The 14,508-nt window shown below is 42.1% G+C and overlaps 1 protein-coding gene across 2 annotated transcripts in view; it reads right to left on the bottom strand.

Moving 5' to 3' along the window:
- Positions 1-14,508, bottom strand: part of JARID2 (jumonji and AT-rich interaction domain containing 2) — a 238,125-nt gene that overhangs the window by 124,975 nt on the left and 98,642 nt on the right. For both annotated transcript variants that reach the window (XM_063097697.1, XM_063097698.1), the window contains exon 2: positions 8,641-8,776. In XM_063097697.1, the coding sequence (XP_062953767.1) occupies positions 8,641-8,776 (136 nt within the window). The remainder of the gene's footprint in view (positions 1-8,640; positions 8,777-14,508) is intronic.

Here is a 14,508-nt window from a genome sequence, read left to right as displayed (position 1 = left end):
AGGTGTGAGCATTTCTGAAATGAAATCTGGAGTCCTGGCTAGCAGAGTCTCAGTCCTCTGAACAGACAGCAGCACGTCCACAGCACAGCAATGAGGGGTGCTGGAGAGGGGGCGGCAGGGACAAGCTGTCTGCACCCCCATTCACTCAACACATTTAGAGAACTGCACGTTGGGGACAGAGCAGCAGTCAACACATACGAAGCTTTGTTCTCAAAAAAATTGCAGTCTACTATAGGGAGACAGCAGTCAACACAATGACACAATGTCAGGCAGTGAGAAACACTACACAGAAAAGATGTTACAAGGTAAAGGGCTGAAGAACAACAGAAACAGGTACCATTCTTACTAAGATGTTCAAGGAAGGACTCTCAGGTAAGGGGGCATTTGAACAGGAACCTGAAATACAGCGAGGGATCAACTCACATAGCTATTTGAAGGGAGCAAGTTCTAGAAAGAAGGATCAGCAAGAACAAAAGAGAGTATATAGTCACGTGTCTCATAACAATGTTTTGGTCAACAACAGACCACATATATGATTGTGGTCCCACAGATTATAATGCAGCTGAAAAATTCAAGTCGTCTAATGACACCATAGCTGTCATACTGTCATAGCAGAAGGCATTACTCATGTAGGATCAAAAAGCTGTATCTTAGGGCCAGTCCATGGCTCACTTGGGAGAGTGGGTGCTGATAACAACAAGGCCATGGGTTTGGATCCCTATATAGGGATGGCTGGTTAGTTACCTTGGGAGAGCGTGGTGCTGACAATACCAAGTCGAAGGGTTAAGATACCCTTACTGGTCATCTTTTTTTTTTTTTTTTTTTTAAAGGCTCTATCTTATACCCTAGGTGTGTGTTGAGCTATACCATCTCTGTTTAATTATATTCTATGATGTTCGCACAAGGACAAAAGTGCCTAATGATGCATTTTTCAGAATAGATCCCTGTTGTTAAGTGACACAAGACTATATTTATTGTATTTGGAACAGCATAAAAGCTAGAATACATGAGGCAGAGTGAGAGAAAGTAAGGGCTAAATGAGACCAGAGATTGGGTTGGGGTGGGGTGGGGGATGGGGGGCGTGCAGCACACATCAAGTGGCCAAGATTAGAATGTTTGGCTTTCATGCAGCGAGAGGTGTGGAGAATCAGACCAGAGGCAGAGTATGTACTAATCTATATTTTTTAAGGACTGCTCTTGTTGCTGCCTGGAGGGTTGGAGGCTATAGGACCAGCTCAAGATCCAGGTTATGGTAACTTAGACCAGTAGTTGTAAGGCAAGTTCAGATTCAGAAGATATTGCAGGTTTAAACTAAACAGGCCTGCTAAAGGATAGAATAGTCTAAATAAAAAGAGAAGCAACAGATGACTCCAACAACAACTGTGGCCACGGCAACTAGAAGAATGGAACTGCCATTATTAACAAAGGAGACACAGTCAGGCAGGAGCAAACAAGATACAGTGGACACAGGATCAGCTTTGAGGACTTCTAAGTTTATGAGGCCTATGAAGAACTCAAACTGCAGAAGTCAAGTAGGCAGGTAGACATACAAGTCTGCAGTTCAAGAGACATTAAGCCATGCCTAATGCTGAATGGACAACTAAAACCCACCGTGATGACAAACTGGATTTGCAATGAAGGTAATTAATGGCCTGGGTAAGTGGCCCAAATTGAAGGGTTCACAAGAGAACTGGAGGAGAGAGCTGGAGGATATTAATATGGCTAAAATAGCACATGGAGACAAACCACTTAGACATAATCTTTCAGAGATTTTTGCTACAAAGTAAGAGAGAGTGATGGACTAGCAGGAGATGAAAGGTCAAGGGAGGCTTTATTTTATTATTGGAGAAATAATGACATGTTTTGTATAATGATGGGAATGATCTAGGAAATGGGTAAATGATGAAGGAAGAAGGAGTAACAGACAGGAGAGGGGAGGGAGAGATTGACTGATTTAGTACATAAAGACTTTGACTACAGACAGAAAGACCCTTATAGAAAGAATATCACCTTCAAAAAAAAGCTACAGACCACAATAGATTTTCATCCTCTTGCCTTCCATACACCTCGAAGCTGGGCCTCTGTAAGAAATGCAGTAAGCAGAAAAGCAATGCAGCAAAGAGACCTGAGTCAAGCTTAGACATCACACACACACACACACACACACACACTCTCTCTCTCTCTCTCTCTCTCTCTCCCCCTCTCCCCACTCCAGACATGGACTTCCCCCTCCCAGGTGACACTACCTGTGTGGTATACCCCTCCTACTAAAGCAATCCAAGATTCATAAGAACAATGATGCAATCAGGGAAACACACCAAGGAGGTGGGTGACAGAACTGGAGGGGCAGTGGGTCTCAAATACAAGGGGACCTGAAAGAGGAAGAATGCATTAACCTCCACAGGCACCACCATTCTTAACTATGCAAGAAATGCTTACAAACAGCTGTGCCTACTGGGAAGCGTGGCACCTCACTGTCACTTAATTCAGATTTCAGGTTTCAATCAGTCTTCAGCATAATCCATTCCTTCCAGTTAAGCTCCTCATGAAGGCTCAAAATTCCTCATCTGTAAAATAAGGAGTTTGACCTGAATGCCTCTAAAAAGACCACACCCACAAGCCTTAATTTTACACAGCACTCCCTTGATGCCAGACCAGTACAAGTGAACTGGCCACAGAAACCGGGCATTGTAGTCATTTGTCCCACTGTACTCTGATGTCAACACTCCAGTCAAATATTTCTACTTAATGGTCTCCACCTGCTCCCTATCCCAAGCTCCTGCTCAGCAAAGCTCTCTCAAGGTCCCTATGTAAGGCACACAGGAATGCACAGGAGAAGCAGCTCAGGACTGGGCCCCTGACATCACCTACCTCCCTGCTGGCCTCCTTACACCAGACCAAGCATCACCCACATACCAATAATTCCTTAAAGCACTTAACCTACAGTATTTTATTGCACTTCACTGACTTTAAGTGACACATATTTTTCTCATGTTAAAACATGAATATATAAAATTAGAAAACACCTCACAATTAAGATGGCTCATACTCATAATTGGAAGCATTTTTTGGTAATAAATAATAAAAAATAATGGTACATCACTCAATGACATCTTAGAAGGGATGAAATAAGGTATTAGGACTCCATCAAAATAAGCAACTTGAGTGCAGTTTTTTTACTCCCCACAATGCTTCCTCTACACTAAAAACTTTGATCTAAATGGAATTTCTATTGAGAAGTGCCCCATCTACATTACTTAGGTCTTAAACAGACTGGATAAAACACAGCTCCCAAATGCAACCACCACATTCTGAACTCTACCTCTTTCCAACATACATGTGGCTCTGTTTTTAAACAAAGAATAACCTTAAATTATTTTCACCAAAGTGTATCAGCCCTTCATTTCCTTCAGATTTCTTTCACACAGAGCGTTTCTCACACATCAAGGGACACAGGAGAGAGAAAGAAAAACCTCAGAGACAGGAGTGTTAGAAAAACCTCAAGTTATCACCCAAGCTGTAGCTGCCGCTTTGAGGAACAGACTGAGCTGGCGCTCCCTACAGCGTATAGGATGAGACTAGCACTTACACATCAGTAGTTCCATTTGTGTAAAGCAGAAGGGTAAGCCATGTTCTTCAGAAGAAAACAGTTTTCTTTCCTGTTTAAGTAGTGAGCATCCTTAGAACAGCCAGACCCAAAGCCTCAGGCCAAAACAGGAAGAAAAGTGTCCCCTTTGCTAAGGGAAAGTAACCATACATCCATATAACCACAAGGTTCATTTCAAATATGAATATGTAAAAAAGACTGCCATTGGCTGGCCAGTTAGCTCACTTGGGAGAGCGTGGTTCTGGCAACGCCAAGGTCACAGGTTCAGATCCCCATACCAGCCAGCTGTCAAAAATAAAAAATAAAATAAAATAAACTGCCATCAATCTGATAATGTGTCCTGACTTTTTTTATTTTTAACTCAGAAGTTATATTTTATGACTTTTGGGAACAAAAAAATCACAAGAGTTTAGCCATGTCATTCCATAGACATCAGGAATCTTTAGGAACACAAAGATTTTGAAGAGTCAAAAATTCTATTCCTTAAAAAAACGAGGGGGGCAGGGGGATGGACCCCAGCCTGGGGAAATATCCTGTGTCTGCCTCACAACATTGGTCCTTGGCTACAGACTGGCAGCTATTGGCAGAAAGTCCACTGCCTCTCATGTGATTTCCAGCCTGCCAGATCAACAATACTATCAAAAACACTACTCTCTAGGTGAAGAAACAGAAAAAAAGAGGGGAGGGTAAGAAATCAGGACTGCAATGTTTGGTTCCCTCTGAGGATCAATTCAATTACAAGCTGTAAAAGCTCAGAAACATGCTCACATTAATAAATACCACCCCCTTCCAAGGTCTCTTTACTAATGAAAATTTTCACTTACCTCCTTCAAAATAGAAGGAAGTCCTCCTACAAATTCTTATTTTCAGAATCCTTTCATTATGGACGGTTCCAAAACTACTTCCTTGTATCTCTCCTTGGTGGTTAAACGCATGCAAGCTCAAATCCAGACAGCCTGGGTTTATATCCTGGCTCCGCCAGTTACTACCTGGGTAGGCAAATTGCTATTCCACTATTAGTGTGTAGTTTCCTCATCTATAAAAATGGTTTGTCCTGAAGATTTAATGAGTAAAATTCAGCTAAAGGACTGAAACTCAATATAGGGTAGCCATCACAACCACCGCCCAGAGTAAGATTCTAAAGAAAAGGATCCAGGTTCCCTTAAATCTAGACAAGACTGTTTCCCTGGCCAAAGGGCTTGCTGATCTTAAATGACATTTATAGGAATCAAATGAAATACAAATACAACTAATAGCTCCCCTCTCTTACTGTGTAATTATGTGTACTCATTATTTGTGTAGCATGTTATTATTTAAATGTCCCTAATTTCAGCCCCGGCAGGCCAAGGGCCCTCCAAGAGTGGCCAAGGTCTCAGCCTCTGCCAAACCTTTCCAAAGCTTTTGTCAATTTATGACAGCCAGGAAAAGTGGCATTAGCATCAGCGGGAAGTAGATAGAAGGCTCACAATCAGCAAATCTTAGCACTGCCTCACCCTTACACCCAACACGCTGTAATGACGACTCAAGTTCCTACGCAGACAAATCCACGATGCTGTACAAGCCTCACAGTGGCTACCTCTAGCAGGGCAAAAAATTCATTCCCTGTCATTTAAGAACCACAAAAGCAAGACTGATGGCAAACACGGATTTTATGACATAAAAAACGAGGTCTCTCTACTATGTTATGTCTGCTTGGGTTGTTACTACTATACTAGACCTGTAGAAATGTGGCAGCTGAGCTCAGCCACGCAGACACAAGCTGCGCCATTTGTAAGCTGTTAACAGACACCACAGCACTAAGCTCCTTCACACAAATGGGCAGGGCAAAGGGCTGCGTGCTGTTCACCCCAGCATGCTGATGAGTTAGCAGGAGTGATGTCAATTTGTTTTCAAATTAGATAAAAATTATGCTGGGCCCATTCTATTGTTAATACAAAATATAGTAAAAACCATTGAATTTTCCCTGGAAAGTCTTGCAGAACCCAGAATCCAGAAACATCTTTGTTTAAAAATTGACAGGGAATAAACAAAATAAAATACATTCTTTTCAATACTACTATTGCAAAGACCTGGTGTAATTTTTTTTGCATTCCGTGTTATGAAGTAAATATTGGATTCAAAGTTACATGAGTTGAGCTGTGATTCCAATTCAGCTACTGTGAAATAAACAGCTGTGTGATTTTGGGAAAGTCACTACCACATGTAACACTCACAAAGGCCCCACAAAGCAGTTAAATCACCTTATGGGTGAAAACACAAGGGATCTCAGAGGCTTATCACAACCCGAAGTCCCCACAGAGGGAGAACCCAACCCCATCCCCACCACCACCCAGTCTCGGGTGCAAGGCACATGCTCTCAGCTTACCTGCCCATTTTCATACATTACCACCTCCCAGCAAGGGCTCTCTGCTGCCTAGAAAGTAAAACTACCACCAGACAAATTTCTGTGATGATCAGAACTGGATCAAGGGGATGATTTCAACTTTTGAAATAGAAACTCAAAAAATTTAAACATGATATAACTTAGATGACTTAAAATCACTGTTATCCCCCCCTTCCCCATTAACCTATCCTCTAGTTTCATTTGACCTTTAGGACAAGGTCGTTCTATGGGATAGGATATGAGTGATGACTGACTATAAAACATCCACTCAAACTCAACAAGAGATCTACAGATGAGCATACATTTATTCACACATGCAGAGAGAACATAGTTTGCAATTACAATTACTCCTGCTCCCCCAAAGATCTACAGGCTAAAAAGGTCTTGGGCATTCCCTGTATTTTCAGCTTTCTCTGGATCACAATCCCTAGCAGAGGACTCCCGTGGTACCAATTCCTGTTTCCTGTGATTCCCAGTAACCACCCACCCCCGACAGCAAAAGCACACTTTGCTTACCATGTTAGCTGCCTCCAAGATAATGATTCTTAAAGCACACTTAAGTTCTGAAACAAGTAGATATGTTTACTCACAAGTGCTGCAGAAATCCAACATACAGAAAAACAAAAGGGTGACCTTGGAATGCTGCCTGCACAAACACCGAGATGAACCAGAAAATGGCATATCCACAACCAAAAGAGAAGCATTCGTGGCTTAGTAATTTCTTTTTTTAAGACAGGTAAGTCTTAATCTGGATGAAAAGCAAACTACCACGACAAAAAACTATCCCTTCACTGTGAAGGTGGCACAAAAATTATTTAAAGCCTTCAATGATCTTAACAGATGTCTGCCAACTTTTCTTAGAATTCCTTCCTCAGTATCATCAAGCCCCTGATTGTGCCAAAGTCAAGGATACATTTGGCCAACTGGCTGGCAGCGCTGGTTGCTTCTTGAATGACAAACTGTAGTTTTTGTTCATTTATCCAAATTCCACCTTTATTAAATTCTGGACATCTGGCTAACTTCTTGTCATAAATGCTGGTGTTTTTCCAGTTAGGAATGGGTGGTTTATTCATTGTTAGCAATTCAAAGCCCTAAGGCATGAGCACTATTGAACAGCACTATGAGAACATCACATAAAATGTGAAAAATCTAAAACTAGAGTAAGCTGTTGCCCTATTCTCCCTCATCAACCACCGCTCCAAAATGCTAGGTGCTATGGGAAGCAATAACAATAAACAAAAACTATCTGAAGTCTCTAAAAAGACACAGGGCTTAGAGTTTACTGTATTATAAGCAATGAATGGATGGGGTCCCTATCCACTGGAGACCCATATAAAAAAGTAAGGCACTCTTTAGTATTGTATACTATGGTAATCGTTTCCACAACTTATTTTGCTTTCTGTGAAAGTACAGAGACTTAAAAAAGGACCTTCCCCATACGTGTTGATTGATTTTTATGAGGGATGCACATGACTGAGCCACGACAGCCTTAGAGGTTGACCTCCAAAGCCAAGTAACACACAGAGCAGAAAACCAGAAAGCTGTGGTGGAGGGGGCAGCAGGGAGATGGCGGCATGTGGTGCTTCAAGGGGAAAGGGACGGCGATACAACTTGGGTGAATGGTGGAGTTCAGAAAGGTCACCTTAGAAAACTCTGCCATAGCCCTATGAAAACAGAGCAGCGAGAGGTCCTGTCTGCAAACCACTAGTTTCAACTACAGGCTACCAGCAAGTCACCTCACAATTAAGCAGACAGGAAAGAAATTGGAAACCACAAGTGCATCTGTCATTTTGCACTCTGGCAAACTATCAACTGTACATATGTGACGACTCCCCTATGACCAGGGCCCAGACTCTACAAAAGAACAAAATTTCCTCTTCCTCACGTCCTTGCCCCCAAGCAAGTACAAACTGGAACACAGACAACTGATTCACATCATCTATAATTCTAAAGGATTAACACATGCACAAGACTGTGGAATACCACCACAGCCACATCCCCTCAAATAAAATAGTAGACCACAACCAACGTTTGTCCTCAAATGGTTTTTGTTGGATGATTTCATCTGAATGGCACTGACGTCCCGTTCAGAAGGGACATCAGAATAAAGTAAAATAGGAGCAAGTTTCCTCCCATTCCATAACCATCCAGGAAGAGCTATACTTCTGGAGGCACGGGAATTCTAAGCCACTGTAAACCTACTGGACTGAAGCAATCTGCCATCCCTGATCAACAAGAAAGGAAGCAGGTACTTCAAAAGGCAATAGGTATGCAGGTTTAGGCTATTTCCTATATCAACAGATAGAAACCAAAAGCTCCACATTTCAACAAGACAACCAAAGGATTCTGCTCACATAGTTGGGTAGAAAGACAGAAACCCAGAGAAAAACCTGTAAGAAAGGCTCCACGTTCAACCCAGGACCTTAAGAACAGACCTAAAGGCCCCTTGTCCATTACATTATGTAGTACATAGAGGAAAATAAAAATAAATCTATAATCCCAATATGATGTCCAGAAAGCATATTTACATAGCCTACAGACTGCCATCAGGTGCCTAGCCTAAGAAACACAGGCTGCCAAAACACATCCAATTCAAAAACACATCTCTGTGCCCAGAGATGGCATCCAATTCCAACAAGAGTCAACTCACCATTCACTGTTTTCAGGCTTCCAGCAATGCCTTCCCCGTGCTGTCTCTTCTGGGCATTCTTGAACTCCTTCAGAGATAAATAAAGGACTTTACGTACCACCCTTTCTTCTGACCATGGAATCCCATCACTGTCATCCTGGGGAAACATAAGAAAAACCAGAAGGGGAATTACTGAAAAGCAAGCAAGCAAATTCAGAATAAACTTTTTAAAAAAATATTCCAAGCAAGTATTTTACAACCAAAACCCAGTTCTGGATATCAGAATTACATCATAAGGTAAAGGGACAACACTGGCCCTTCTGGACAGACCTCAAGCAAAAGCTAATCCACAGGCTTTTAAAGGGATTAAAAGAAACACAACCACCTAGCTTATTCACATGCCTCACATCCAAACACATTCATTAACCAGTAATAATGCAGTTTTATGTTCCTGGCAAGGTTCAGAAAAATCATACCACAACCAGAGGTGTAATGAACCATCTTACTATACCACTAGAAAGTGAGTAATGCCAGAATGAATACTGCATTACAAATATGTGCAGCACTCTTTTGGAAATTTTGTTGTGATTGTTGGAAGTTGGAGAGGTTGCAACAAATATAGGTGCTGCCTTCGAGGAATTCACAATTCAGCCAGAAGAACTGGAACTTGATCTGCACTGGCCTCTTAAGGAAATGAGTCACAGATGGAAAAGAAACAGAGACCACTGCTGAAGGCGGCAATGGATCCTGATGGGGTACAGGTGGGTGGTGATTTTTTTCAAAAAATGTACACAATTAATAACAGGCCATGAAGGTCTCATTTAAAAGTGTGGCAACCGCAGTCTGTTGATTCCAGTACAATGCAAGCTCTTGAAAGAAGAATTAACAAAATGAGGGCCAGGTGGCTAGGGTGGGGGAGGGAAACAAAAGAATGAGCAGCCAGCCCAGAGAACATTCCAGCAACTGCAGTAGTAAAGACATAAAGAAAGATTAGAATTGAAAAAGCACTACAGAGGAAATAAAGACTGAGCAGGGACTTGAGATGGAGCAAGACAGAGACGGTTGACACTAGCCACTAAACAAGGTGAGCAGGCCTTGCCTGCCATGGCTAGGATATTCAGAGGCTCTCTTCTGTGGGTATCTATCTACACACTGCTAATCTAAGAAGGACCAATCTAAAAAGGACACACTTAACTTTAAGATTTAAGCATAACTTTAAGACTTAGCAGAGTTCAATTTACAGATGGAACTGTTTGAACTTCTCAGATATGTTTGGCTTTAAAAGAATAAGAAAAACATTAGTATCTTGAGCAAAAGTTGGATTTTGGATATTTAGTTCCTTTTTTTTTTTTCCTATGGTGAGTCAAATGAAGCACACTGGCAGTGGAGAAGGAACCAGGTTCCTTTGGCTCAAGCAAAGACCAAACACCTCAGAGAGCCCTACTTCACAGGCAGTCTGGCACTGCTGCAGTGGGCTGTGCAAAAGAACTGGTTCTTCCTGCCTGCCACTAATGGACCATGTAGAACTTCCATGGCACACAATGAGAAGGCTAGATTATCTGAGGTCTTTTCCAGCTCTTAAATTCCTAAACTCTGCATAAATACAAACTACATCTTAGAAATTCAACCACTCTAAGCCCTAACAACTTAAGCTGCACTCCTGTTAAGCTTTAAGGATTTCCTAGAATGAGAACAATCCTCCATCTTCCACAATAAGGGGAAGAAAAGCCCAAGGAAGGAAGAGAGCTAGGATTTCCACCTTGCCCTCGACATCTTTCATCCCTGTAGGATTGCCAAGCTGAGATTTCCGTTTTCTGGGCAGCTCCTGCCTCTGCAGGAAGAAGGTTCATCCTGTCTTCCTGGTGGCTCTCCTGAGACAGCCAATACCTTTAAAGACCAGGGTGGTGGTGGGGGTTCAGACACGAAAGCTAAGAGCAGCAGCCAGCAAACGCTGCCTCACCCTGACAAGGGGACTGCAGTAATTTCTGAACTGTTCACTGGGAGTGAGTTACTGAAGACACTCCAATCACAGGATTAAAAACCGGAAAAATGCAGCCCTGTGACCTGACCCTATTTGAGGAATCCAAATAACCCACATGAGTAAAATGCAGATGATCTAGCTACAGAACACATGAAAAGCATAAAGTAGTTGGATTAATTTTGATAGCACCTCCCTTGAGTTTGTGATCAGTTGCGAATGAGTGATAGTGTTAGCTTCAGAAGGAGTTAATGGTTATTAGCCTGAAATACACCTTTTTAGCAGCCCAGGTTTATTCATAAAGGTTGTCAGGCAGAATTCTCTTCACCACCACCACATTCCTATTCTCATCATTTGCATCTCCACAACAAACAATGACATGAGGTTATAAACTATTATGTCCTACATACACTCAGTGTATAAATTATAAAGCCCCAAAATGGCTTTCAATGTAAAATTCCCAAGACAATTTACTGCATCCTGTGCAGGCTGGTGCCTTCATCCTGACTCCAGGCTCCATGAGAGAGAATTATACCCCTACAACTAGTGTCTAATTAAAACATAAACCATGTGAGATGAAAACTCCTGCAAAGGAAGCTGCACTTAAAAGTAAGCAGCTTCATTATACCTATACCGTACTTTAAATACAGGAGAAGCAAACTCATGACACCGATTACTGGGTTTCAAATTCTACACATTAAAAATCAAACTTAAAAAGAAAAACACACAAGTGTTCTTTGCAATCAATCTACACTGCTGGCCACGACTTGTCACCTCCCTCAATGCTGATGCAAGACGCAAACCTGGTAGATAATAAATTGACTCTATGCTGTTCCTCTATAATTCATGATATTCCAAATTAAACTGTCTTTCACAGCTTCAGAGTCATGGTAAATCACCCTAACCTCACATTCCTCCCTAGAGGAAGGCTAGATGCAGAAACCAAAGGTGTGCCTGCCCCCAAGCCTATTCAAGGTGAGTGACAGGAAGGCCAGAAAGAAGGTCCTCTCCACTTAATGCTCACTCTGCTGTGGCCACATCATTATTCAGAACCGCCCAAGTACTGAATGCCCTAGACAACAGCCCAGACACAACTCTATCATCAGAGGTCAAGCAAACTCGAAATACAAATGCTCTATACAGGGCTTCCTTTTTGTTTCTCTTTTTCAACAGCTGTCTTATTTAATCAACCATTAGAACAGCATCTGCATGGGTCAGGAAGTCATTTCTCATGTTAACCACTGTGTCCCAGCTCCTAAGACATGCATGACGTACTATGAGCTCAATAAATATTTCTGGAATCAATTAAAAACTCAGCAAAGTTCACTCTTGCTCTTCCCACCAACTTCTCCCATACTTGTTCTGCCAGTGCTTAACAAGAGGCAACATCCAGGATGTTCTCACTGAAGTGCCTGAAATCATTCTTCATGACTTAAATCACGAAGGGCTGGCTATACTTCTCATTCTCAGCAGCAAGCCTGTCGTGATACTGGAGACATCTCTCCAACACGGTGGCTGCCACCACCCTTTCCTCAGCCACCTACTTCCCAGTAAGAAAGAAGTAGCCATCTAAAAGTGTACATGGGCTCAGAGAGCACGCATATAATTATTGTCATAGTCCCTTCTGCTAAATATTGACCAATTCTTCCACGAAATACCTCTTTTAACACTTGTTACTAATCCTTCCTCCTCTTCGCAGGCCACATCTGTCAGGCTCCTGCTCCTCCGTATCCCCCTGAATTCTCTCATTACTCCTTTGCCTCACCCTGTACATCCAGTTACTCACTCCCAAATCACCAGTTTCAAGTCCACTAATACCCCACTTGGTGTTCAAAAATCCAAATTATTCCCTTTTGCCCTTTCTAGCCCAGTTCAGGCCACACAGCTCTCCCCCGCCTCTCATATGGAGTCAGCCAGGACTTGACAGTACAGGACTGAAAAGAGAGGCTTTTTCTTCCCTGCTCCAGAATGCCCTGCGAAAACAAGCACCCTGTCCATTCTTGTTTACTGGTCAGCTTAACACAGAAGATACAGTAATAAGGCTTTTATAAGGAAAGTGACAGTTTTCTTTTAATTTGCAAAATGTCTGCCATCCTTTGAAATAATAGCAATTGGTCTGGAATCAAACTTGTATGTCATGGTGACAATACTTTTTACTAAAAGGAATAAAGGAGCACAACATAACACCTAGCAGCTCCACGTCCTGTCACAGACACATAAGATAAAGGAGCACAGGAAGACAACATCATCGAATGATTCTCCAAAACTCACAGTGCAAGTTAGCGATTAACTAGCCTCCTACCACATCTCCTTCCACATCCTTGCAACTTGAAGTTGTAACCCACAGACCACCTGTACATACCTTAACCACTTGGCATCCTATTAGACATACAGACTCTCAGGCTCCATTTCAACCTGCTGACTACAAATCTGAATTTTACCAAGATCCTGGTGATTCCTATGTAAAGTTCCAGAAGGACTGCTGTGCACAAGGGTGCCCCATCCCATGCCTACTTCACATGGCTGTCTAATTCCCGTAAGAATACAGCAAAGGAACAGATAAGATGAAACCCCAAAATAAATGCTTCTAATGTCCACTTAGTGCTGCCACAATTACTGTCAGAAGTCTATATTTATATGCCCTGAGAAATCTTCCCTTTGACTTCTCTTCAGAGGTCAAAGAGCATAGGTGAAAACAATAAAAAAGGACATGGCACTAAGTAAGTAATGCTAGCTCCTTTAATCATTCCTTCTCTGACATGGTCGCTCATCTTCTGGTTATCCAACTTGGGATGACTTCCCTTTAAAATGCAACACCTAACATTAAACACACATTCCAACATGTGAATAATATTCCAGAAAAGGACCAACATACACAAGAAGATCATTTCTATTTCCATGCACAAATCCAAGAGTTAGGATAAATTACAGCAGCCACATTACACTGCATAATCTCATTAACTATATAGGTAGTTGATTATACCCTCCATGGTGATTGTGTGTGTGTGTGTGTGTGTGTGTGTGTGTGTGTGTGTGTGTGTGTGTGTGTCCGGGTTTTTGTTTTTTTTTTTTTGGGGGGGGGGATATATTGCACCACAGGCAACAAGAACCAAAGGAAGGACCCATTTTAACAAAAAGCACAGCTCGCAGTTACACAATTTTTCTGTGACACTCTCCTCCACGAAGACAAAAAAATCAACCAACCAAAAACTCAACACAGACCACTAACAGAAAGCGATATGTGCATGATAATATAAACCAAGTTGTATTCAAAGCAGGTTAAGGAATCACGTTCCTTTACAAGACCCACAAGAAGGTCCATGCTCCATGCTTTTAAAAACTGAATTACTGTTTCGACATACTGTGTAACTACACCAACAATTCTTATAATCTGTCTCAAGACTGGTCAGAGTGCAGGCCCAAGCAAGCTGCTGCTTTCTGATGATAGCCAATTCTTCAATAAGATGGGCCATCAAAATCTCTGCAGAGTGCTCAAGTACCCTAGTACTCAAAGAAAACAAGCACCTCCAGGTCAGTAAAGCTTGCAGCTCAGCATTAGGGAGAGGATGATACTCTTGGAGTCAGGAGGAAACACTATATATAAAAAGTGATCATGGAGACTGGCCAGTTAGCACAGTTGGTTAGAGTGTGGTGCTGACAACACAACGGTCCAGTGTTTCATCCCTGTGCCGGCCAGACCAAAAAAAAAAAGTGATAATGATTGTACGGATAGTGAACTAAAAATGGAAAAGCTCTACCGAGTGGTCACTGTTAGGCATTGTGCTCAGGGCTTACATGCCTTCAATAATCATGATTATTCTGCTCAGCCTCCCCTTAGTAAAGGTACATGCCGCACTGCTTTCTCCCTTTAGTTTAAGACATGGGAAAGGAAGCAAGCACAAAACTGTTTT

The sequence above is a fragment of the Cynocephalus volans genome, chromosome 5 (genome assembly GCF_027409185.1).
Source record: "Cynocephalus volans isolate mCynVol1 chromosome 5, mCynVol1.pri, whole genome shotgun sequence".
NCBI classification, from domain to species: Eukaryota; Metazoa; Chordata; class Mammalia; order Dermoptera; family Cynocephalidae; genus Cynocephalus; species Cynocephalus volans.
The sequence above is the reverse complement of the archived record's forward strand: the minus strand, read 5'-3'. Positions and strand labels throughout refer to the sequence as shown.